Genomic DNA, 24,292 nt, shown 5'->3' on the forward strand with positions numbered 1-24,292 from the left:
ATTACCAAATGCAGAGGGGACGGAAGCGAGAGGGGAAGACACGGGTGGCCGGTGACGGGCATGACGGAAACCATCCGGTGCCTGGGCTCTAGCCTTAGGGCTCCGGTAGAAGCGCGGGTGGAAGCCTCACCTTGCAGCAGTACCGCCCAATTCTTTTCTCTGTCAGTACGGTTGCATCGAGGAAGCCCACAGGAAGAAGGATCCCTCATCCAACAGCCTCTTCGCTGTGCCCACTTCACATGTGAACTGAAAAAAGTTGCATACATCCATGTCAGGGAACGAAGCCGGCTGACCGGGTGGGGGCCCGATGATTCTGAATTTCTAACGGGGGATTATGACCGAACAGAAGGCCGATGCGGAGGCTCGCCTGAGTCTTCTTTGGCCTTTGAGTTGAGCCTGCGTGCGTGGAAGACCGGTGCCTTTGGACCGGCCTGGACTCGGCCAAACAGGAAGAAGAAGAAGAAGAAGAAGAAGAAATGGAAAAGGTACTTCCATTCTTACAGTTGGACATCAGCGGTTTGGAAAAATCTGCATGCGGCGAGACTTTTCTCAAAGTTCGAAGTCATCGGTCGGCGGCAAGCCACAGACCCATCACCGCAGGCAAGCCGTCAAGCCAAGGTCGGCACTCGAATCTCAACAGAAAAAGGCAAAAAAGGGATCAGAATTTTCACTCTCCGGTCCCGACGGACTCCAAATTCGGATGATACAGTGGCGGTAGGTTACTTCTATGTTTGGGATGAAAGAGGGTAGCTAGCGAGGGGCGTGGCGTCCTTACCTGTAAGCCATCCGTTGAAGCGGCTTACAGTTCCCTCGGAACCAGGCTGTCGACACCTGGATAATGTTGATGTCGCGTGCGCCCCCTCCTCTATTTGGTAATGATGATGGTCCACGGGTCTACTTAGACCCCCAACAGTTGATGCCGGCAGATACGAGGGAAATAACGGCGAATAATTTTACAAGGTGGATGATTTACTCGTTCAATGAGATGAAAGGTCGTCTTCAACAAGACATGGATGGACTTTAGGCGGTTCGGGTCAAGCAGGCCGCCTAGACCGAAGACAACGAAATTCCCGGCCTTCCTGCCGGAAAGCTCGGTGCGCTTCCGGGCGGTTTCGCCTTTCATTCCAGGCCATCCATCGTCATGGTGCGGCGTGTGGCAAAGAATGGGGTGTTTCTTTTGGGACTCCGTCGCACGATGCCACGAGGCGTTGCGGGAGACATCGGCGCCAACAGTTGGTGTCACGATTGCGTGTGTGCACGGGCGAGTGTCCCCAAAGCGGGAGCATGGCTGGAATTCGATGTGACCGCAAATAGCTGTCAAAATCTTTAGAGGAACATTCCTGCAAGGATAACTTGGATTCCAAGGATCCCCGATATTGGGGTTGGTGGCGGCGATGCCTGGGAAACACTTCATGGCGCTTTTGAGGGCTGAAAAGTCAATTGAGAGAGAGGAATGAAAAGCCAATTCCCGCTTTGGAGCTGTGGAAGAGTCTTTCTCTTCTTTGCGTTTCTCCATTCAAAGGAAGGGCGCTGCAGCGTCAAAGTCAAATCAATAATACCTTACTCAACAGGGCCAGCAAGCCCAGAATCCGACATTGAAGCCCGGACTGGCCAATAGAAGAGGATAGCGACAGCAACTTGAGCGCGAAAAGGCGAATGGCCGAGTTTTGCGCGTTGGGACTCTTGTCTGCTCTATGTTTGACTTACACCGAGGCGCATGTAGAGCAGAGGATTCGATGCTAATTCCGAATAACCACCCGTACCTTACAGACTGCGCCCTCGTGGCAGCTTGGACTGGCGCGCGCGCACGCTCAATCGGGGAATTCTTTTTTATCTTTATCCTTTCGGGACCGAGGAATGCTGCGGGCTGATGCAAAGGTTCGGCGCCACCAATGTCTGAGACCCCGTGATCGCCCGTCAACCCGCGATAAGAAGAAAGCCGCAGATTACTTTCTATCTTACTACGTCTTACCAAGGAGATGCTGTGCTTTTCGCTGCGAGACATTCGAAACCCCGGAATCGATCGATATGTGATCTCGGGGTAAGGGGACGACGGCGCACTGATGGGGAATATCGAGCGATAAACTTAGGTTGCGGAAACCTCGAGCTGGGTTCACTTTTCGGTCCGGCCTAGGCAGATCGAGGGAATGTTACCAACTGGCAAGGCCCTGGTCAGGTTTCTATTGCAACTTCACCTCAGGCCCAACCGGTGAAGGGCAAGTCGTTGGTGACGACACGGATATCTTTCTGGCTGGCACCCTTCGAGATGCAGCGTCGTGGCCGTTGGCGATAGTCCGCGGACGGGGGAAAGGATTTGCCCAACGGCATGTCAGGCACAACGCAGTGCACTGCTACTTTGCCGCTCAACAACTGTCGGGAATGAGGGTGATCCTTCGATACGATGCCACAGCTGCTGCTGGGGATGATGTTGCCGCCGCGGCCATCACATCACATCCCGTCACTGGCCAGGTACCCTCGATCCCCCATTGGACCACGTGTGGCCAGCAGCGATGCCACGTCCGATTTGTGCCTCGGATGCAGCATCGCAGGACAGGGCTCTTTTGTCTTCTTTTTTAGGTTCAGGCACGAGCAGGACCCTGCGACGTGCGAGCTGAACTCTGCGCTCCTCCCGTCATGGTGAGAAGAGACGAAATGATCTTATGTTCTGCAGACGGCATCTGTTCGTTGGGGTGACCGTTCGTCTCTCCTCCGTGGGGGGGGGGGGGGGGGGGGGGGGGGGGGGGGGGGGGGGGGGGGGGGCCCGGGGGTGGGGGGGGGGGTGGGGGGGGGGGGGGGGTGGGGGGGTGGGGGGGGGGTGGGGTGGGGGGGGGGGGTGTGGGGGGGGGGGGGGGGGGGGGGGGGGGAGACGGGATGGAGGGGGTGTGGACGTTGGTGTTGGGTGTTCACCATGGTTGATGCGGGTGGGATGCGCTCGGTCAGAGTGGTTGGTGCCGCGGTTCGCGGAGGTGGGATTCCGGGGAAAGACGGGCTGGTTTCAGAGCCGGGAAACTTTTTTGCGCTTTGCTCTTACAGAGTCGAGAACTTCCAACCGCGACGCGGGCGACGACGCGTATGGTGTGGTGAGCTTACACACTTTGTGTGTGTTTTCATGGTTCTTTGGGTTGTCACTAATATTTTACACGAGATTTTGCGACGGTCTAGCTTTTTTGGTTCCTTTCGCGCGACGACGCGTACAAACTTCTACCGAGGCATGGTTGGCTGCGACTACTCGACTGGATGTGGGACAACCTCAATGCGCGCGAATCATCAGGGGGATGGATTGGAGGAATTTACCCCCGAGGCAGAAGGCATACATCAAGGCCTGGTTGCTATTTAGCTTCTGGATGTCCAAGTATGTTGTGGCGTCGCGTCATTCGCCCGGCCAACGGAAGGCAAACCACGGGATGGGACGGGGCGCGCAATCGGGGACGAGATGTTGATTGATGGGCAGTGTAGTGTGCCTCGGGACGAGCGGGAAGGGCAGAGATGGCGGGCGTTTGATGGGTCAAGCTTGATCGGTGAGCAACTGAGCCTTGGTGAGTCCTGAAGGCTCGGACTCTTTGTCTTTTGAGAGTGGCATTGACACGATCATTGCTCTTGGGATAATTATCCCGCGAAAAGATGAGGCTTGGTTCCGGAGAGCGAAGGAGGAGCGATGCCAGATTCTACAATAGACGCGACGGGGAGATAGGTTCGGCATGCCACGCTGCGACAGACCCGGCGGATGCGGACGGCGGGTGTGGATTGCGGGACGGACGGTAGTCCTGCGGTGGTGGGGTCGCGCGGTCCATGTGGTTGCAGGAGGAAGAATTTGCGGTCCCGGCGGTGCGGGCGCGGCATCGCTCTTTTGTGGTTATGAGTGAGTCTATCCGTTGCAACATAATTATCCCAGAGAAGAGGAGGAGGAGGAGGAGGAGGAGGAGGAAGAAGGAGGAAGAGGTCTATGCTGAGTTGTTTGCTCAAGCGCAAGCGCGACATCGGCGGCGACATGTCGATTCGCGCGGCACATGCACGGAATGCTGCGAGACACTGGGCAGAAGGGCACAAGCCTCGAGGCAGCAACAGAGGATGAGGTCCAGACCTGGCCGAGCGCGGGTGTCTCTTCCCTTCTCGCTCTTCGTGCTGGAGGGCGTTTTGACTACCCTTTGTTGGTCTCTTTTTTATTCCCGTTTGGTGCCCACGGTTCCTTACCTTAGCTGGGCTGCTGGTTGAAAGACTGATAAGGGTTCTCTCCGCGGGTAGAGCCTTGAGGGTTGAGGATTGAGGGTTCGAGAGGATCTATGCGCCTGTCTGTCGCTGTCTGAGCATGAGCGTGAGCAGTATTTTGCCCCCCCCCCCCCCTCGTCTGAGGGTTTGGCAGGCCTAACGGGGAGATATTCCGCGGATTCCGGGTCCGAAGGTAGGTTGAGTTGTGGCATCTTTGAAGGTGAGAGAGGGATAGGATATGTGAGGGTTTGTAGGTTCTTTGGGACCGAGACGCTTTGCTCGGATGGTATGTGATGTAGGAGGCTTTTCCGGGCGTCCTTTCGCGTTTGCATGAATTTCTCGGTCTTTTTCTCGTTGTTGATTTGGGGGCATGGTCTGGTGATACATCTGAGAGCTGCGACTGACGGCGTTGCGAGGGAGGTATTGTTGATTTGGATTTGATGCTCTTTGGCGACTGAGGCGCAAACAGGACGAGGCGTCTCTGTCTCTCTCACGTCCCTGGGAGACTTTGAGTATGGTTCGCACTGGGATGAATTGCGAAACGTAAGGCAAGGCTGCATGGTTCGCCTTCGACATTCGCGAGGCTGACTGTTCTAGGTAGACGTTTTATGGACTTGAGGAGCTAGCTAGCAAGCCCAGGTAATTCGAGGCAAGGTAAGGTGAGGTTAGGTGAGGTGAAAGACTGGCAGCAGAGGGCGACTTGAGTCTGGTGGCTTTTCCGGATCGTAGGCAGCAGCGCCGAAAGCGGGGTCATTTGGCCCCCCCACCAAGTATCGTCTCAACGTCTTCGTGAATCGCTTCGTGAACAATGGTGAAGTCGAGCTTTTGAAGTTGGGATTTCGTTTATGACTCATCCTACGGCACAGCAAAGCTGATAAACGTGAGAGTTTGAGGACGACGTCTATAAGGCAACTCGCCGCATCTCCCGTCAGCGCTTTGGAATCTCGACCGTCCACCTTACAAATTCACATGACCATGGCGCCCCGGAAACAGCCCAAAACATGCCAACACAAATCCATCGTCGTCGACGCCTCAGCCTACGGCCGCTCCAGGGCAGGGTTCCTCCGCGTACCCGTTGAGAAACGTGTCGCGGCGACGACGAGGTCTGGGAGGGTTATCCCGGTTGCCGATGCCGATGCTGGTACCTCCAATCCCGACCCCAACTCCAACCCCGGCCGCAGCGCCGGCTACGGCTCCGGCTCCGGATCTGACGTCCCCGCACCGCCTGACCCCTCCACTTTTCCCGGCCCGCTTGTCCTCCCCGACGACGACCTCGCGCTGGAACCGCGGTATCCGCCGCAGAGTTTGCGGGCGTGGGCTTCCGGGGAGTGGAGGAATCGGATTACAGGAGGGAGGAAGACTTTGTATGTTGCCGATTTTCCGGGTGTCGAGGGGGATGTTGGGTTCATGAGGGAGTGGGAGGTTCCTGTTTTGGAGGGCCGTACGGCGGATAGCTTGGAGCAGCCGAAGGTGGAGGATGTGGTCTCGTATTTTGAGGCGTTTTATCATCCTCTTCCGGTGATGGTTCTTCCTACTGCGTTTAGGTTTGTCAAGTGGGCTGATGAGGGCGTTCCTCGGGGGAAGGCGAAGGAGAAGAAGGCCTTCATGATTGGTCTCGCAACAGGATCTTCCGTCGTCGGAATCAGATGTCGCCCGTCACCCGACGACTTCGCCAAATACCAACTCAACCTCAACGACCTCCTCGACGCCCTCTCAGGGGTTCTCCCGGGCGACGCGTATGCCGCGTGTATGCTTATCGCGCAGGATCTATACGAAGACGAAGATGATGACTTCTGTTGTGGGCGGGCGTTTGGAGGGAGTAGGATTTGTACTGTGAGTTCGTTTCGGTATCGGCCGGCGATGGATGGGGTTATGGGGGTTGAGAGGGGGCATGGGTGGCCTGCGAGTCATTGTGGGCGGTTTGTGATGGAGGCGTGTGAGTGGTGGGAGGAGCAGGAGGAGATGGAGAGGGTGAGAGGGGGGGGAGGTGGGATGGAGGTGGATGGGAGGGGGAGTAAAGGGAAGGGCAAGGGGAAGAAGGAGGGCGGTGGTGAGGTTCTTGTTGATTTGAGGAAGGTGAAGGGGACGGCTATGGGCGCTGCTATTTCTGCGTCGAGGAATGTTCTTGTGCCGAGGGAGGCATCGCGGAATAAGAAGCTGGCGGAGGAGGACTTGTATGGCATGTGGTTTTCACGTGTTGCGAGGACGGCGGTTCATGAGGTTGGGCATTGTCTTGGGATGGATCACTGCGTTTATTATGCTTGCGTCATGCAGGGTACGGGGGGTTTAGGTGAGGATTCGAGACAGCCGCCGTACTTTTGTCCTGTTTGCGAGGCCAAGTTCATATGGGGTTTAGGGGAGATGGGGGTTGTCGAGGGGGGGAGGGGAGGAAGGTGGATGGAGGGGCGGATGAGGGAGGTTGAGAGGGAGAGGATGGAGGTTATGAGGGCGATTTGCGAGAGGTGGAAGGGGGTTGGGATGTTTGCTGGGTTTGGGGGGTGGTTGGAGGCTCGATTAAAGAGGGAGTTCGGGGAGAGGGATGAGGCGGAGGTATCAACACGTGTCTCGAAGGAAGTACGGGAGGTTGAGGTTATCGTGATTGATTCGGATTAGGGGCGTGCGAAGGTCAGTGAAGGGGTGTGACTGCAGTAGAGATGAATTCTTTCATCTCATCAAACGTCACAGCTGTGAGATAAAATGTTCCATGCTGCCAGATGGCATCAATATATATGTATGTACCTCTTTAAGTGGTATAGCTATCCCACCCTTTTCACCCCATATTCGTCCACGAATAATCAGACATGAAATAAAAGTTGGAGAAAGACTAGAGACGGATGTAATGACAACTCTAGCAGTTGGTGAGATACTTAGGACAGTACCAACGACGGGGTAGCTTATAGGTAGCACAAGAGAAGAGGCAATGTCGTCTCGCCGTTGGTCGCCTGGGAAGTATGCCTCACTTTCAGAATGGAAGCTGCGATTGGTCAGATTCACACCGAGAATAGCAACTTGCAGCAACTTCGCCGCTTCGGCTCTTGCCATCATTGGCTCAATCACGGCTTATCCTGTAGGCAGAATTGAAGTATCTGACAGAGAGCCTGCTCCAAGACGACTCTCTGTTACCCCCCCCCCCCCAATCACGCTTCTACCAATACCCCTCACTTTCGATCGCTTCACTTCGTTCCTTGACAACGTTTGGCGACGAAACACTCTCACACGCGCCAGGCGGAATCGCGCTTTGAGGCCCTGAACGCAATTGCACTCTTGCGCAACCTGGCAGCACCTTCCTTCCTCCCCCTCGATGGCTTTACCACTCTGACATTACGAAACATGACCCCACTCGAGATCATCGGCCTCGTCAGTGCCATCATAACCTTCATCGACTTTGCGGCCGAGAATGTCGGCGTGGCACGGGAGATTGGGCGGACCGGGTCCGCGACGTTCAAAGACAATGCTGATTTGGGGCGTCGAGTCAAACTTATCGAGGAGCACGTCGCGGGTCTCAATACGAAGGGTATTGGTGCGCCAAGGGATACAAATGAGGCCCAGCTGCTAGATCTTGTTGAGGAGTACAAGAGCCTCACAGTTCAGCTGATGACCCTCCTAGCTGGGCTGAAGTCGACCAAAAAGCGCCACATTCTATCAAAGATGGTCAAGGATTTCCGGAAAAAGGATGAAAAAGAAACACTCCAGAAAGAGTTAGATGATTGTAGATCCAGGATCCATTTGCAGCTCACTCAACTAACGAGGTAAGAAGCTTGGATCAGACAATAAGGAAATGGACGCGTGCGCCTGCTAATGATGTTCCTTTTTCTTAGATCGGAATTGAGTCGCCGTCTCGATGAGATTTCGGCCCAAGGACACATCAACGCGACTAAAATGCAGCATTTGGGCAAGAATATCAAGGAACTGCAATCCAACATCGAGCTGTGGAAACACGTCCCGGGCTTGATGGAAAATGCCAATGATATTCTGTCCCGCTCGAAGGAGGCTGTCGAAAGCAATGCCCAGCGCTTGATCTTGGAGAAGCTCTACGTTGGCGACATGACGAGGAGGTTCGATGAGATTGAACGCGCTCATGAAAAGACATTCTCCTGGCTTTTGGACTCGTGCACACCGTCCACAAGCGATTTCGATTCGAGCGATGCTTCCGAGTCCAGCTATAGCGATGGCTTAGGCTATGTGTCTCGAGGAGACAATGAGTCGCCCAACGAAGGCGGCCAGAACTCCGATCCATTTGAGGTACCGGGTTCTGGTGCAACATCAGACGCCTCTTCCTACGAGGAATCGAATTATCAGTCACACGTATCCTTGAGAAGAACTGCTCAAGAGCTTCGAGCACAAGAAAGCCTAACAGACTGGTTAGGTCGTGGAGGAGGCATCTTCCATATCTCTGGCAAACCTGGTGCAGGAAAATCGACACTTATGAAGTACCTCTGCCAAAGTACAGCTACGGAATCCTATCTCAAAGACTGGGCTGGAGAAAAGACGCTGATTTTGGCAAACTTCTTCTTCTGGAAGCTTGGGTCCACAGCTCAAAAGTCATTAGATGGACTACTTCGGGCGCTTTTATACTCTATTCTGGAGCAAGCCCCCGCCCTGCTCGAGACCGTGTTTCCAAAGCAATGGAGTAAAGCTTCTCAAGGTAAAGCGTTCTCAATCCAGAGCTCCGAGATTGAGTTTGCCTTCTCTCATCTTTTGCAACACACGGCGTTCTTTTTCTCACACAAGATTGCAATCTTCATCGACGGCCTAGATGAATTTGATGGAGACCATGACAAGATGATAAAGATGCTTCGAAATTGGTCTAGGAGTGTCCCAGAAGATATAAAGCTGTGCGTTTCAAGCCGTGAATGGGAGGTCTTTCGCCAGAGGCTAGTCAACTACCCTGGAATTCGCCTGCAAGACATCACGAGCCGAGACATCGAAGCGTACATCAACAGCGAATTATCCGACAATGAAGAATTCAGATCATATTCTTCGGAGAACCCAAGAGTTGAACATCTCATAGATCAGATCAAGGACAAAGCCGAAGGCGTGTTTCTCTGGGTGAAGATTACACTGAAAGGTATTAAGTGGGGTCTTCTTTCTGGGGAACGAGTGGAAGGTCTCGAGGCAAGACTCGAAGCTTTGCCTACAGGTCTTGAAGAACTCTTCGCGTCAATTCTGGCATCCATAAGAACCGGGACTCACACCAACAAGAAGGATAGATTGAGGGCGATGCGAACGATTCTCCTCGCAGCGGAGAAGGAGAAGAGACCCCGTACGAGACGACTAAACTCACCCCTACGTCTAACAGAACTTGCATTCCTAGACGATTATGAGAAGGATCCCAACTTCGTTTTCAGCTTTCCAACCACAAAAGACGCCACTGGAACTTGGGTCTCAAGACAAGATAGGGCTAGGCGGTTGGTCTACCAACGTTGCATGGGCCTTCTTGAGGTACAATCTCCTAGAGGTGATGATCGACCACGATTGATGAGGGGTGTATGTGGCTTCTTTTTGGGGTTTACACAGGCTTCTGAGCAAATCACATCGCGGGACGAGAACAAGTACAAAATAAACGAAAATCTCAATAGCGAGATCAAGAGCAGCCTGCAGAACGGAACTGCACGAATCCATCGAGAAGACCATCTCGAGATCATCGACAAGGCGGACAGTGCATTTCTGCATAATCATGCGTGGTACAACAACCCTGGCAAGCTTAATGATGAACACCCTTCCAGCGAACTGGTTGTGTGCACACATCGATCCGTGTTTGAGTTCTTGTCGCAGCCACACATTAAAAGTCTCATCGACGCCGAAGCCCAGTCCTTCGACTTGGCTGATTTCCGACTCCAGGCTTTCTTGGCATCTTTGAAACTATTTCGTCCCTGCAAGTGGTTCATCGCGAGAAGTATGGTGGCTACGATAAAGCATTTTGTTTGGATTTGCTTTGTATTTCGCGAGTTGGCCCAAGATCGGCTACTGACTTTCTGCGAAGAACTGATCCGCATTCTGAAAGTTCAAACCCCGACTCCAAGCATCGGACCATATATTAGTCGGACAGGACCGTTTCAACTCGATCTATCCGAACTACTTTACGCCATAGAGACTGATGGAAGCCTGGGTATTGCTGTATACGTCGATCTTATGGCAGACTCATGGCCGATCAGCTTGGATAGTGGGTTTTACCAACTGGGACGTCGAAGCAAACGGGACATGTATTACAACATGCTTCTGGACTTCTGCCTACCTGAGATCTTTGATTTTTTCTTCGAAAAGGACTCGACAAAGACATCATATGAAATGAGGACATGCGAGTATATCTCCAAATGTTTTGAAGCAGGGGCAGATCCTAATGGGCTATCTCTACTCGCAACTCGATCGAAGATGAGTTTAACTTGCTGGCAAGCATGGGTTATTGTATCCATGGCCAACAAAGTCCTTTTCAAATCATGGGTGCCCTACCTCAGGCTTTTTTTACTCCATGGTGCGGACCCCATCGTTTGGGTCCACTTCGAGATCGATAGAATATTCCTCTGGTGGCATGATGCGTCCCAGTGGCACGAAGCTAGCAGTTCCTACGGCATGAAGGATGAAAACCATTTTCTTGATGACTTGTCAAGGATCTGGTCTGAAACCAAGCATGCCAACACATATGCAGAAAGCGGCGCAAAGGGTTTTGATGTGTTACTTCGGGATTTTCTTCCAATTTGGCTCCAAGAAGACGGTGCGGAGCTGCAGAAACTCTGTGACCGTAATCAAGGATCAAAACCTATCTTGCGGCCACCTCCTTTTCAGATAGAAGATGTACTGTAATTACTAGTGGTTTTGAATAGATGTGGTTTACGACAGTGCTAGTTTCTGAATCTTTCAAAATAATGCTTGGAAGGCGTGTAGCAATGCCTTTGTTTAGCCATCACATGCAGTCATACAGTCCAAAAGGGTCTTCTACCTTGATAGCTCTACATTTTCGCGGCCACATTAGGTCAGAAGGCTCACTAGCACCTTAGTACTACTACTCCCCTTAGTGCGAAATGTGACCGACGTAGTCATAAAAGTCGATTTTCCGCTGCCCTTCTTTACTTCATCTCCTTCTTTCGTCTTCGCCTACTTCACTTGCATGCCAGCACCACTCGGAACTGGTTGACGGCTGAAGCCTGGAAGACCGTCACGAAAAGGCTTGTAGTTATAGGTGAATAGAAACTGGAACGAGGCATGGAGTTTTTATCGTCACGCGATGAAGCCCAGCTCCACTTCACCGCAAGCGATTCTGCCCGAATCGATAAAGTGACAGTTGGCGCTGCGATCTTGCGACATGACACTCCGACCCCCAGCATTCTTCTCCTCAAACGCGACTCCCACGAGAAACACTACCCGGACGTTTTCGAGATACCCGGAGGAAAGGTCGACGCAGCGGACTCAACTATTCGTGACGCTATCGTACGCGAGGTTGCCGAAGAGACGCAAATGAAGGTGTTAGACATTACCACTCCGTTGTCCCGCATAAGATACACCACTGAGAAGATCGAGGGAACGTCGACAGGGCAAGAGAAGATCGTGAAGCGCCATGCTCTCCAGCTGAGCTACGTAGGTACTGTCGAAGGAACTGAGTTCCAAGCTGAGAAGGAGGAGCACTCGATGGGAATTTGGGCCACCCGCGACAGTCTCGATCAGATTCCCATCACCTCGGACATGAGAAAGGTAATGTTGAAGCTCTGGATGTCACAGAGGGCCGGTGAACTGCATCTGAGTGATGAGAAGGGCATCTGCCGGCCAGAGGAAACGATGGATTCACGAACTTTTGAAGCCGAGTTCCAGGTGATTTGCAGCACTTGACGGGTGGTCAGCATTAGTCTACTTCATAGTCATTGATACAAGAAGCTACTTATGTTGCCGGCGAAACTACTTCCTAGCAGATCATCGACAAAGATTCCTCAACATGCTTCCACTCCTTCACATCCGGCTGCCATCTGAACATTCTGCCGGACACATCCCCTTCGCGACTGAAGTGCACCTCGCGTCTCGACATGCGTGACCATTGCTCAACATCGTCTCCCTCAGCCGTGTTCTCATTCTCAATCGCCACATTCTTCAGCGCGACGCTGTGGAAAGCCCTACTATCCCAAAGCCCGTCTCGGCGGTGGTACTTGCCCAGTAGCTCTGTCGCCTCTCGTCTCACACTGTCTTCTCGGCATCGACACGCAACAATCAACAACGGTAGAGTAGGACCGTTGTCCATGCTGAATGTCTCAGTGCATCCGCCGCAGTTCTGTTGCGCCGAAAGAACGATTCGGCTAAGCTGAACCATTTCGCGGAATGAAGGCGTCAGCATGATCATCACCTTGATATCCTTGTAACTCAGACTTGAGACATCGGTCCAGAGAGTGAGGTACTGTACGCGCAAGTTACAGGCATCCACATAGGCGTGGAAATCGTGTTCCTGGTTCGCCCGCAGGGTATCGTAGACACCTTGAAAGGCATTCTGCCAACGTCGTAGATGGCCAAGGAACTCAGGGAGTACAGTGGCCAGCTCATTCAGGTGACTCGGAGACAGAGCTGGCCGCACATAGCTGCCCACCAGCATCTCTTTCGAGAGTCCGTCGACAAACATTTCCGTGTAGATGGGACATCTATGACACGTGTAATGCTGTACGACCCTCCACCAACGCCGTGCCATGTGGACATCTGTGAAGACGGTTGGCATCTCCTCGACGGCATAAGTACGCTTGCTGCCCCGACAACACCAGCTGATTTGCGTAGCATCCTTGGAGTGCAACACATTGTGTGACCAGGCCTGCATCGTCAGACCCTGAAACACCCACGCAGCATCGTCGCACACTGCGCGGATTGAGTCCGTCACGGGACCGTCCTCGACCATGGAGCGTTGGTTGAAGTAGGTCTCCATCATTTTGTAAGCATGATTCACATGCGACAGTGCTGCGTTGCGATCGCCGTGGAGACACTCGAATGTGACGAAGAGCACGCAGCAGACGATGGCCCAGAGCATATTTTCGCTTGATGGTTGAGAACTTCGCACAAGCTTAATCGCGCGGCCGTATTGTTGTAGAGCGAACTCATAGTGCGGTCCGTTGGCGTGAAGTTCCTTCCTGGACCGCCTAATGAGCGATGGAACGAGGGCGCGGGCCATCCCAGCCATAGCTAGGGCGGCGTGCTTGATCGCTGGCTCACGACGCGCGAGCTGCGGAACGACGCGGACCATGATGTCGTTTGGGAAGAGGTAGATGTTAGCCACGAGATGCTGCCAAAAGTCAAAGTAAACTTTCTCCTGCGGGTTGCTGAAGAATGCCGACTCATAGCCGGGCTCCCTGAGGACAGCAGCAGGCCAGACCCGCCAAGTTCCCTTTGAGATGATCAGGCGTGGTTGAGTTTGGCGATCTGGTTGCTTCTGCTGGAATTCATAGCCTTCACATACGCCGGGCCCTCGAGGCGACTTGGTGCATTTCAGACAAAAGGGGCGAGTTTCGTCACATTTGATGTGTCGCCGTCTAGACGTCCAGGGTCAGCATCGAATACGAGCCAAGACGTTGCGGCAACTTACTTGCACGTAATGCAGCCCGATCGCACTTTGCCTGCACAACTTCGCTTAACTCGTGGTCGCTTCCCCAGAGAAAACGTGGCCATCTGGGGAGACATTCCCGGGATTCTGCAGCCCCTTGTCAGACGAGGACGGCGGTACGTTGGCACAAGCGGCGTACCTCTTCTTCCCGCGCCTCACGGTCGGCAGCGGGGCAAGCCCATCCGCCGGGTCCGGACTCGACGACGTGGAGTCGGAGCTCGATGCAGCGGGCTTTGGTTGCAAATGTGAAGCGTCCATTTCGAGGAAAACATGTAAGATTGGAACTTGCGTAAGCTTCGACGGGGGAGAAACCGTTTTATACCAACCCCCAAGTTGCCGCTGCCTGCTGGATATCACTCCAAAGTTCCGGCTATCGTCTGGGATTTGACCGACTAGCGCTGTAGGGCAGAATCCTTCGAAGGATCACCGGTCAATGCCCGAGCTGCCGTCTCAAAATCTCACCTGGGACAGGGGCTCTAGTATATCCCACTTGGCCGATATTGATCGACCAACGAACCTTAAGAGGAGAATTGTCTAAGGACGGCTTACATGTGCCCGCAACGCAACGAATTTGCCATGACTATGCCAAGTGGTCTAGACTCGATGCGACCAAGGGATGCCCAAAGCAGCATATGGCAATTCTGATAGCCAATCATACGATTGAGCGCCGTCTTTGAGACTTCCTAAGCCACAAAGGATCTCCTACTTTGACGGAACGAATCTTCCCATTGAAAGGGAGAATGTGGTGGCTGCTGCAGAAGCTAGGTATCCCCGATCGTGACAGGAAGATTGCAACCAATCACCGTTCTTGACCGTTCGGCCCCAGCCGCCTTTGAGTTTACAACATCGGACATCTCGCCGCCATCACTCATCAACATATATCTGGGAAAGATGGAGGATAGATTAATGATTAGTCGAGGCAATCAGAGCTCTTGTATCATTGAACATTCAATAGGCATCACAATTGAACCATAGCCAAACCTGTAGATGGCAAGGGGATGCGACAGAACTGCCGACACTTCCTTAGCATCTCCACTCTATCTCGGCATTGTTTCTAAATGCGAGCTTTCCCCAGGGACCGAAAATATCAAAAACGCATGCGCTCAGTTTCTATTGATAAGTCGTGTCAGAATCTGATGGCGAAGAACACAAAGGGTGCCTCTGCGCCGCTGAGAAGGCGGATCCGTGGAGCTCGGTTTCGTCAGCAACTCGCCTGTTTGAGACGAGCGAACTCAAAATGATGTCAAGAGAACTCAAAAGGCTCAAGGACATTTCTTGCCCCATACACGAGCATGAAATAAGAAAGAAGAGATTTCAATTGCACTGAGCCTGACTTCGACACCTCGATGCCATTCCCGAAGTATTCTTCCTCATGAGATCGATCAGCAGGCCCAAAAGAGACTATGCATAGCCAAAAGATGCATCTAGAGGTTCGGCGATGTACCGAGACCGACATCCCCCGCGTCTTCGAGATAGTTTCCTTGGCCTTTGCCAACGACCACGAATTTGTCGATGCAGTCTTCCCTGAGCACAGCGCGTCCGAAGGCCGCAAATTGGGTAGCGAGCGTATGCTCGCTATGTTTCATCGAGATCCTTATAGCAACTTCCTGAAGTGCATCGACACGACCACTGGCCAGATTGTGGCGGCTGCAAAGTGGAACGTCTATAAGGGCGGCCCTGTCCCGCCGCTGTCTGAGCTTGTTGGTGACTACTGGAAGAACGATGAGGAGAAGAGATTTGCACAAGCTATCTCTCGTGGCTTTCTTGCGCCGAGACAACGAGCTATCGAGGAGAGCGGCGCAAGATTAGTTGGTACGTTGGAGAAGCTCGAACCTTACCTGATTTACTTGAAAATCTGAAGCTAATCTTTGGTTCTTTTCCGCGAGCTATAGCACTCGATATGTTGATGTGTGATCCTCAGTTCCAGGGCCAGGGAGCGGGGAGACTACTAGTAAGAGCCGGCCTTGCTATTGCTGATGAGATGGGTGTCGACGTAAGTCGAGACTTTACTTTCTAGTGTTATCCCATCAAGAAAAGACTGGAGGCTGATTTTATGATACAGGCGGTTGTAGAGGGTTCGGATCGAGGAAGAAGACGGAGAAGACTTTACGCATCGGAGGGCTTTGATGGCCCCCATTATGTATGTCCCGTACCTGATGAGTTCGCCGCACGGCGTAAACAAACCTACCCGTAGATGAGGCGACCCAAGACCAGGATCTAAGAGATTCACATGAACTTAAGCTTCATGTATTCTCAATGATCATCGATCATGGTCGGGGCTAAGACCTCTTATAAAGCTCGGGATGATCCAACGACTGGAAGCGCCAATCTTTGTGATGCGAGTAGCAGTTTGCCAATGTCTTCATGCTGCTTCAACTTTCAAGGAGTCGCCCACGTGCGTTTAGGAGCTCCTGTTACGTCAAACTTGTCTGTGCCGGCGACCCTGATCAGCGGTCTTCATGAGCAACGGTGTCAACTTATTCATATTGCAACCTAATTGGAGTTACCTACGGATACTGTGGCTAGAATAAGTACGTCTACTCACATTGCATGCCTAACGCGGTCCTCTTATCAATATTGCGACTGAGCGACCCCGTGCATTCTGGTTGTGGCCCAACGAATGCCGATCATATGTAAAGTTCGTAAGTGTTATTGGGTAGTTGCAATTCGTCACTCGCCGTAAGCTGCATCGATGCGAGGGTAGCATGCATAGAGGCGGGGTTGGCAGAGCCTGCTTCTGGAAACGAATCCGGGAATATATTGAGTTCACCTCCGTTCTCTTTGATCCAATCCGTTCATTTCCATTACTCTTTTTTGATTAAGTGTTGGGAGTCCTCCAGGTTCTCGGTGTATCGTTGCTGCCACATGAACTATCGCTCCGTTTTCAAAGGGCTGTGAGATCCTTGACCTGCTCTCTTGAAGGTATTTCGAAGATATTCCTTGAGGCAGCACGGCCTTGCATAAACGCATATACGCTTCGTACCGCCTGTCGTCAATATGGCTTCCGACCTAGAGGAGGCAAAGACTCACCTCAGAGAACACGGATGGGTTCGTGTCCCGTCGGTTCTCACCACAGAAGAGGCTGCTGGCGTACTTGACCGGCTATGGAAGGCAAAAGCAGCGGCTGAAGCTCGTGGCGAGGACACATACCTGTCGTTCCTGGACCCCAACCCCAGCAACGTGCGGGTGTTCTACTTGCTAGAGCTCGACAAGATCTTCCGTGAGCTCATTGCTCACCCGACTGCCATCTCCATGGTGAAGGCCGTACTGGGGGAGAACTTCCTCATCAGCAACTTCACTGCAAACATTGCCCGACCCGGATCGCAGAGTATGGCCTTGCATTCGGACCAGAGTATCGTCTTTCCCGATCCGTGGCAGAACGTCTGGGCGCTCAATGTCATCTGGTGTCTGACGGATGTCAACAAGGAGAACGGTGCAACCCAATACATACCCGGATCGAACAAGTGGGTTTATCGCAAGGAGGTGCCCGATAATGCGCCAGAGATGCTAGTCTCTTTCGAAGGTAAGGCCGGCGATGTCATTGTCATGGACGGTCGTGTGTGGCACACCTCTGGTAGCAACATCACCGAGGATCAGGATCGGGCACTTCTGTTTGGATATTACACCGCACCATTCATGCGTCAACAGGTCAACTGGACAGCCAAACTTCCCAAGGAAGTCCAGGATACCTGTAGCGAGGAGCTGAAGGAGTGGCTTGGTCTCAATCCTGTAGGGAATATTGGCATGACGGGAGATCTGAGGTATATGTCGGTGCAGTACCCTGACGAGAAGAAGAAGGCACGCGAGACGGTTGCGGCTGGTTGACTCCGCAAGTCCAGGCGGTTTAGCTTTTATTCCATATTTGTCAAGCCGGCCACAGAATCTATTTCAATCAATTTTCACAAAGAAAAACATGCCTCGGTAAAACGGTGCTTGCCGAAACTTCATGACATTTTAATACAAAGATGTATAGTGCATTATCGACGCTATATCGGCAATCACTCTGTTATCATTTCGTTATCTTTGTTACCCATTGTGCTTCCCTAAATGCTACGTTAGTGGACGAGCCATGGTCTTCACCATTCGTCTCCTAGGTAATAAGCGTAATATGTTTGGAATTGGAACATTTAAGGTACCACAAGACTTCTGGTCCTAGGTACTACTTCAGGATCAATGGCATAAACGCATTGAATGTCCGCACGCCCTTAGTGATAGACACATTATGGGCACATCACACTGAATCACTGATGTGTTATCTAGCATAGGTCTTGAATCCCTCGTTCCCACGCTTCAGTCTGTTCACCTAAGGCTTCAAGGAGACAGGAATGTATATAAAAGGAAAGAACCGCCAACTTTGTTTTCAATTGTCCGTAACATATGCTACCTCAACTGCACTCAGCAAGGCATTTCTGAGACTACAGCGAGACTTCACTACTATCTTTATCCATCACCAACCGTCACAAACTCCAAGATGCAATTCAGCCACATATTTATGCACACTGCCATGTTCACAGTCAGCGTAGAATATTCCCTTCCCTCATTCCAAATTTCCGTTTACTAACCTAAACCAGGCTTCTGCTCTCCCCAATCTAAACCAAGTCTCGGAACTTCAAGCCCCTATTGATGGCTACGACATCGTTGTCCCACAGTGGGAGGTCCAGGCCGCCCCTGGAGGCGCGAAGTTGATTCTTTCCGGAACGGTCGAGCAGGTTCTTGCTGAGCTCCAGGTCATCAACTCCAATTACGCGGAGGACTTTGACCTCGACTTCGAGCTTCCCTCTCCTGCCGTTCACAAGCGCAACGACTTTGACAGCGCCGCTTTCGCGTGCAACGTCACCAAGGCTATGGCTGATCAGAGTATCATCGCCAAGGGTTCCAAGTACCTCAGAGGCGTCAAGGGAAAGCCTCACCACCCACCTGGTCCTAACACCTGCGCTCGTGTGAGCTGCAGCTGGAAGTCCGCGATTTGGTGGTGTAACCATGTAAGTACACTAGTAATGCCATCTTGACAAGGCTATTTTCAAGCTAACTTTCTTCAGGCACAGACTCCGCGCGAGCTTGACTCTTTCGGTGTGATTGCTGACGGTACGGATCATATCATTCAAGTCTGCAAGATCAACGGCGAGTGGATCGATGGTCAAACGTGGCACAAGGATAAGTGGAGTGTCATCGTTGGCCGCGCTGACTGCTAAGTCTAGTGAGCTAAAGTGTCTGTTGAGAGAATATGAGGTTCAGAAGTCCAGTGATAGAAGGAAAGGGATTTGGGGGCAAGTCAAGATCATACGCTAGCATGTCCATTAGCACTCCTCCTTTAGTTTAGAAACGTTCTACCAGTGATTGAAATCCTGGTTTCAGTCGTTGAAACTCTTTCATTCTCTCTTAAGATATGTGAACATGAATGAGCTATGACCTGGGAGCTCGGTTACTTCTAACCTAGTCCGCATTGTTCAACCTCCCCATGCACGGGCTGTGAAGCAGCTCGACCCAGCATCTCCAGAAAACAGTATGTTAGTTTCGACCAAGCTTCTATCCCTGACCATACTTTCCTTTTCGAGGCAAAAGGCTGCAGCAGATTTTCTGGATGTTGGGATAAATATTTGCCCTAGTCGGTGTCGTCGCACCGATCAAGTATTCCCGTGAAACCCCGGTTGGGCCTTAATGAGGCTCTGAGCCTCCGTTTGGCATCGCTTGAATCGGCATTTGAACTTGGATCGGCAGCATTGAAGTTCCAGACCTATGAAGACTTACAATGGCAGTGATTATGAGCTGCCGGGCCGAGTCGATGAAAAAAGACTGTCGTCATGAGGCTTCTAGCATGTAGTGCATGTCTCCCAATCCGGCAAGCGATTCGCTCAAGGAAGCCAAGGGCGAAGCTAGCTCACTCTGAGCGCCACCGGTTGTCACACCCGGGACTTTATCTCCTGACTTAGCGCGATTATTTCGGCGCCTACCGAGACGTTGGTGGGGATTTCATAGACGTCATTCACCTATGCATCCTCCCCAGATATTGAACAATTGGAATTGTGCGCCCGAGGTCCAGCTGTGGTATGGCTACGTTGGCTGCAGCAATGAGAGCTCTGACGCGGGGAAGGTTGAGGCAATCCGAGCGTCATCAGTTGTCCTCGTGAGTATATAAACAGAAGTAGAGTACAATTATCAGCAAATTCAGTGCTATTTTGACTTGCAATCGAGGCAGCAAAGTTCAGAAACAGCAAGTCTAGTCATAACACCCGACAATACCCATCAAAATGAGCTACCCAGAGAAGTTTACTGGCTTCTGCACCGCAGGGCCTAGCTCGTGGAACAAATTCACCAAAGAAACTCTCACGCCGAAACCCTTTGAAGATCACGACATTGATGTGCAGATCGAATGCTGCGGTGTCTGCGGGTCTGACGTCCACACTATCACCGGCGGCTGGGGCGAGTACGAGGGTCCCCTGTGCGTCGGCCACGAGGTATGTCTTGCTTCCCCTGATCTTAGTCTTGAAATGTGAGATTAATGGCCATCAAGGTTGTTGGCAAGGCTGTTGCTGTGGGGAAGAACGTGAAGGAGATCAAGGTGGGCGACAGAGTTGGTGTGGGTGCTCAGGTTTGGGCGTGCCTCAAGTGCGAGCAGTGCAAGAACCAGAATGAAAATTACTGCCCTCACTTGGTCGGTAAGCTTTTCCTCTTGCAGCAGAGGTTTCGACCCAGTACTGACATCGTCTGGTAGACACATACAATGCCAAGTACGAGGATGGAAGCCAAGCACATGGCGGCTTTGCTAGTCACATTCGCGCTCACGAGTACTTCACCTTCAAGATTCCTGATGCGATAAAATCGGAGAATGCTGGCCCACTAATGTGCGCCGGTCTCACCACGTACTCACCTCTGGTACGGGGTGGTGTCGGCCCGGGGTCAGTCGTCGCCATTGTCGGTATCGGCGGACTCGGCCACCTCGGTCTGCAGTGGGCCAAGGCACTCGGAGCGGAAGTCTACGCCGTTACCCACTCGCCGGACAAGGCCGAAGACTGCAAGAAGTTGGGTGCCAAGGAAGTCATTGACACCAACAAGAAGGACTGGGCTAAGCCTTATGCTTTCAAGTTCGACTTCATGCTCAACTGCTCCGACATGACCAACGAGTTTGACCTTCAGACGTACCTGTCCACTCTTAAGGTCGGCGGTCATTTCCACATGGTCGGCTTGCCAGACAAGCCTTTGCCTCAGTTCCCCGCAGGCCTCTTCGCCAGCAATTCTGCCAAGATGTCCGGTAGCCACATCGGAAATAACCAGGAGATGAACGCTCTGTTGAAGTTGGCCGCCGAGAAGGGCATCTCACCTTGGGTTGAGACTATTGATATTTCGGAGGCAGGATGCAAGGAGGCTGTTGAGAGAGTGAAGGCGAACAAAGTTCACTACCGCTTTACCCTTGTCGGCCACCAGAAGGCATTCGGGACTGCTTGAGACTTTAGAGAAAGAGAATATAGAACACGTGAATAGAATCATCATACGACACCTTGTTTGCTATCAATTGATTCGGACCTGCGCAGACGTCGAACTGACTTGCCTTGACAATCTACTTGGCCAGAACAGAGGTGGAGGAAGGTTCCACTCGTTGGTGGGTGCACGTTGTCGAGTGAGATAGTGCTGACCTACCCCGCTCTCTAACTTCCTTATGCGGCTTGCTGATGACTCAATTGGTAACATACCTCGAGGTACTGCAGGGCGACTGATAGCAATAGTCGGAATCCTCGGTCTTGGGAATTGAATGGTAAGTTTGTAGGATTTTTTAGAGGATCTGACTGACGCTGACCTTCCGCCCATTTTGGATGGGGTCTAGATACAAGATTATGGGTCGGTGGGGTGAATATTCTGACAAAATACTGGATCTCACAATAAAGCTGACTGCTGGCTGATGTGAGACAAGGTCGGGTTAGAGTTTGACCGCATCTGTGATATATGTACGCCAATTTCTTGAACCTTTCATTATTATCCTTGACTCTTATGCCTCAAAGACGTCGAGTGTAGTAGCCAACAGCCCAGCCGAGAGAGACATATCCTACACACCCAGCCCAGCGTAAATCATCCGCAATGGTGTCCGAAATCCACGTTATTTCCAAGCGCGACCTCTCCAAACATGAGACCGTTGCAGTTGATCTGCCGTTGCCGCAGCTAGGCGTCTCTTCTATCCGCGTCCGCACATCCCTCATCGGGATCACGAGCAACAACCTCTCGTATGCGAAGCTGGGTGACATGCTGCAATGGTGGAACACTTGGCCCGTACCTTTGGATGCACCGGCACCGTACAACGACCGGGCCGAGTGGGGCATCGTCCCGGCGTGGGGCTTTGCGCGGGTGCTCGAGTCTAACATCGAGGCTATCCCGGCCAAGAGCCTGCTTTATGGGTACTGGCCCACCTCTTCTCATCCGGTCGACTTGTCCCTCGTTCCGAGCGAACCAGAGGGTCATTTCCGCGAGGTCAGCGAACACAGGCAGGGACTTGGGAACATTTACAATCGCTACAATCTTGTCGACGAGTCTGCTCAGTCGGAAGAGTACCAGGCATGGTTTGCCAATGTCTCTCCTATCTGGAACTGCGGTTATGTCATGAATCGCTTCACCTTCGCTACGGAATTCAAGCCGGTTCATCCTCTCGGCGTGGGAGCCGGGGAATGGACCGAAAAGGATGCGGACCTGAGCTCAGCCGTTGTGGTCAGTCTCTCGGCATCCAGCCGTACCGGCAGGTCATTTTCGTGGAACTTGGCTAGAGACAGAAAGTCAGATGGCGGACCTTTGGCTCTCCTCCAGGCCACCTCTGCGCCAGATTCTTTGAAAGCCAACCCAAAGGCAGCGTTTGAGATCAAGACGGTCAACTACTCCGAGCTCGCCGCAAAAGACACGATTGACTGGATTGCCAAACTGCAACCCAAACGCGTGGTTGTAGCTGACTTCGGTGGCCGCCCGAAGGAGACAGAGGAGTTCCGCGAGGCCATCAAATCAACGCTCCCAGAATCAACTGTGTTCACCAACATCCAAGTTGGAGGAGAGCCAAAGATCATGGCACCAGAGGAGGCCCTCAAGTCGATGGCGATATTCAAGAAGTGGGGACTTGTTCAGCTCAACACGACTGGTATTGTAGACGCTGGGATTGCTGTAGAGGGTGCAGGTAAATACTTCGACGGCGCTGAATCAACGTTCCGAAGGTTCCTCGAGGAGGAGAGCGTAGCAGACCTTGAGCTGATATGGGGAAGTGGTGTCGGAGGTACGAATGGCATCGAAAAAGCATGGAAAAACATCGTCCAGGGAACTTTGTCGCCCCAAAAGGCATGGGTTTACAGATTAGAGTAGGGTGTTGTTTGCCAGCAATTAACACAAACAATAGTCCCGCTGGTAGCTAAGTCAGTAGTCTCATGATAGTATTTGGGCAATGCACTGGGAAGCAGGGCCGGATGTTTAATGTACTCCGACGGCTGTGAATGCAAAACTCCGATATACTGACAAAATCAAATACTATGAAGAGCCCTAGTGACTCTTAGTAGTGATGCAATAACGGAAGATAATTCCACCGTCTCTCTGCATCTTTCATCTTTGAATACTAATTTGAGGTGGTGGTTAAACTTCCGAGTCTCAGACGACTGTTTCAGACGAACCATCCACGCAACTGAACCGAAAGCGAGGCGGAGGCTTAGCCCGGCGTCACCGTTCATTGGAGCTGTTCGAGGACATTTCATGTTACTTTGCGGCTAGAATTTAGTGCCTGGCATGGTCACTATCCCAGTTAGACTCTTCAATTGGCACTTTCTAGTCTCCCCCATGGATTCCCTCGTTTGACTCCTTGATATTAAACTTGACCGGTCGTTTAGTACCTTATCACAAGACTGTTCTGGACAACTATACCCAAGCGTATTTGATACAGTAGCAGACAGAGATCCCACAATTCTGCCAAGTCCCTGAGCCAGGATGCCTGTTCAGGTTGACAGATATATGAGGATTTCGACTCCAGAAAGTGAACATATAAAGCGAGTGAACAGCTGCCATCCGAACACAAGGAACTCTTTTTGACCATCAGACAGATGCTCATCCAGTCCTTCCAAAGCCTTTCAACTTGCTTTCCTACTCTCTCATCTCTGTTGCTCCCACACGTCCTCAAGTATTTGTCTTACTCATAAAGCCAAAGCCATGAAGTCTCTCGCCGTTCTTGCAGCACTCATCGCCGTCATATCGGCTGCTGTACTACGCTCGGTAAGCCTTCATAATCAGAACAGTCAACATTTCGTGTCTAACTAACACATTTCAGGTGAATGGTAATGGAGGTGATCTGTTCAAACGTCAAGATAACTGCAGAACCGCTGATAGTAAGTCTTCAAGTTACATACTTAGGTGGCTGCTCTCGTTTCCCAGGCAGTTTTCTGACCAGTGTAGACTTCTGCAACGACAACGACCCCTTCTTCACGAGATGTTGCGATGGTCTGAAATGTGTTGTTGAGAATGATCCGTCAATCGGCAGAACGAAGGTGTGCCGGTAGAATGAACTTGGCCTTGACA

At 52.1% G+C, this 24,292-nt stretch overlaps 12 protein-coding genes across 12 annotated transcripts; 8 read left to right on the forward strand and 4 right to left on the reverse strand.

Moving 5' to 3' along the window:
• Window positions 1-725: 725 nt before the first annotated feature.
• Window positions 726-1,414, reverse strand: CPAR01_13117 (uncharacterized protein; the record flags this gene model as incomplete). Its single annotated transcript, XM_060497371.1, has 2 exons — window positions 726-821; window positions 974-1,414. The coding sequence occupies 2 exons, from the start codon at window positions 1,412-1,414 to the stop codon at window positions 726-728; spliced, it is 537 nt and encodes a 178-aa protein (XP_060343764.1).
• A 1,008-nt stretch (window positions 1,415-2,422) lies between these two features.
• CPAR01_13118 (uncharacterized protein) lies at window positions 2,423-2,615 on the forward strand (the record flags this gene model as incomplete). The annotated part of the gene is made up of 2 exons (XM_060497372.1): window positions 2,423-2,522; window positions 2,584-2,615. The coding sequence occupies 2 exons, from the start codon at window positions 2,423-2,425 to the stop codon at window positions 2,613-2,615; spliced, it is 132 nt and encodes a 43-aa protein (XP_060343765.1).
• A 991-nt stretch (window positions 2,616-3,606) lies between these two features.
• Window positions 3,607-3,990, reverse strand: CPAR01_13119 (uncharacterized protein; the record flags this gene model as incomplete). Its single annotated transcript, XM_060497373.1, has 1 exon — window positions 3,607-3,990. The coding sequence occupies one exon, from the start codon at window positions 3,988-3,990 to the stop codon at window positions 3,607-3,609; it is 384 nt and encodes a 127-aa protein (XP_060343766.1).
• A 197-nt stretch (window positions 3,991-4,187) lies between these two features.
• Window positions 4,188-4,766, reverse strand: CPAR01_13120 (uncharacterized protein; the record flags this gene model as incomplete). The annotated part of the gene is made up of 2 exons (XM_060497374.1): window positions 4,188-4,600; window positions 4,697-4,766. 2 exons carry the CDS (start codon window positions 4,764-4,766, stop codon window positions 4,188-4,190), a joined length of 483 nt encoding a protein of 160 aa, XP_060343767.1.
• Window positions 4,767-5,181: 415 nt separating this feature from the next.
• On the forward strand, window positions 5,182-12,027 carry CPAR01_13121 (uncharacterized protein; the record flags this gene model as incomplete). The annotated part of the gene is made up of 4 exons (XM_060497375.1): window positions 5,182-6,039; window positions 7,432-7,955; window positions 8,025-10,998; window positions 11,392-12,027. The coding sequence occupies 4 exons, from the start codon at window positions 5,182-5,184 to the stop codon at window positions 12,025-12,027; spliced, it is 4,992 nt and encodes a 1,663-aa protein (XP_060343768.1).
• A 73-nt stretch (window positions 12,028-12,100) lies between these two features.
• On the reverse strand, window positions 12,101-14,026 carry CPAR01_13122 (uncharacterized protein; the record flags this gene model as incomplete). Its single annotated transcript, XM_060497376.1, has 3 exons — window positions 12,101-13,697; window positions 13,751-13,855; window positions 13,908-14,026. The coding sequence occupies 3 exons, from the start codon at window positions 14,024-14,026 to the stop codon at window positions 12,101-12,103; spliced, it is 1,821 nt and encodes a 606-aa protein (XP_060343769.1).
• Window positions 14,027-15,186: 1,160 nt separating this feature from the next.
• On the forward strand, window positions 15,187-15,989 carry CPAR01_13123 (uncharacterized protein; the record flags this gene model as incomplete). The annotated part of the gene is made up of 4 exons (XM_060497377.1): window positions 15,187-15,580; window positions 15,661-15,761; window positions 15,831-15,908; window positions 15,963-15,989. 4 exons carry the CDS (start codon window positions 15,187-15,189, stop codon window positions 15,987-15,989), a joined length of 600 nt encoding a protein of 199 aa, XP_060343770.1.
• A 776-nt stretch (window positions 15,990-16,765) lies between these two features.
• On the forward strand, window positions 16,766-17,593 carry CPAR01_13124 (phytanoyl-CoA dioxygenase; the record flags this gene model as incomplete). The annotated part of the gene is made up of 1 exon (XM_060497378.1): window positions 16,766-17,593. One exon carries the CDS (start codon window positions 16,766-16,768, stop codon window positions 17,591-17,593), a length of 828 nt encoding a protein of 275 aa, XP_060343771.1.
• Window positions 17,594-18,239: 646 nt separating this feature from the next.
• On the forward strand, window positions 18,240-18,960 carry CPAR01_13125 (uncharacterized protein; the record flags this gene model as incomplete). Its single annotated transcript, XM_060497379.1, has 3 exons — window positions 18,240-18,287; window positions 18,340-18,750; window positions 18,808-18,960. 3 exons carry the CDS (start codon window positions 18,240-18,242, stop codon window positions 18,958-18,960), a joined length of 612 nt encoding a protein of 203 aa, XP_060343772.1.
• Window positions 18,961-20,016: 1,056 nt separating this feature from the next.
• Window positions 20,017-21,211, forward strand: CPAR01_13126 (alcohol dehydrogenase GroES-like domain-containing protein; the record flags this gene model as incomplete). The annotated part of the gene is made up of 3 exons (XM_060497380.1): window positions 20,017-20,223; window positions 20,280-20,424; window positions 20,481-21,211. The coding sequence occupies 3 exons, from the start codon at window positions 20,017-20,019 to the stop codon at window positions 21,209-21,211; spliced, it is 1,083 nt and encodes a 360-aa protein (XP_060343773.1).
• Window positions 21,212-21,838: 627 nt separating this feature from the next.
• CPAR01_13127 (uncharacterized protein) lies at window positions 21,839-23,095 on the forward strand (the record flags this gene model as incomplete). The annotated part of the gene is made up of 1 exon (XM_060497381.1): window positions 21,839-23,095. One exon carries the CDS (start codon window positions 21,839-21,841, stop codon window positions 23,093-23,095), a length of 1,257 nt encoding a protein of 418 aa, XP_060343774.1.
• An 831-nt stretch (window positions 23,096-23,926) lies between these two features.
• Window positions 23,927-24,273, forward strand: CPAR01_13128 (uncharacterized protein; the record flags this gene model as incomplete). Its single annotated transcript, XM_060497382.1, has 3 exons — window positions 23,927-23,989; window positions 24,045-24,102; window positions 24,149-24,273. 3 exons carry the CDS (start codon window positions 23,927-23,929, stop codon window positions 24,271-24,273), a joined length of 246 nt encoding a protein of 81 aa, XP_060343775.1.
• Between the last annotated feature and the right edge of the window lie 19 nt (window positions 24,274-24,292).

Source organism: Colletotrichum paranaense, assembly GCF_030867605.1.
Source record: "Colletotrichum paranaense strain IMI 384185 chromosome Unknown Scaffold_12.1, whole genome shotgun sequence".
NCBI classification, from domain to species: domain Eukaryota; kingdom Fungi; phylum Ascomycota; class Sordariomycetes; order Glomerellales; family Glomerellaceae; genus Colletotrichum; species Colletotrichum paranaense.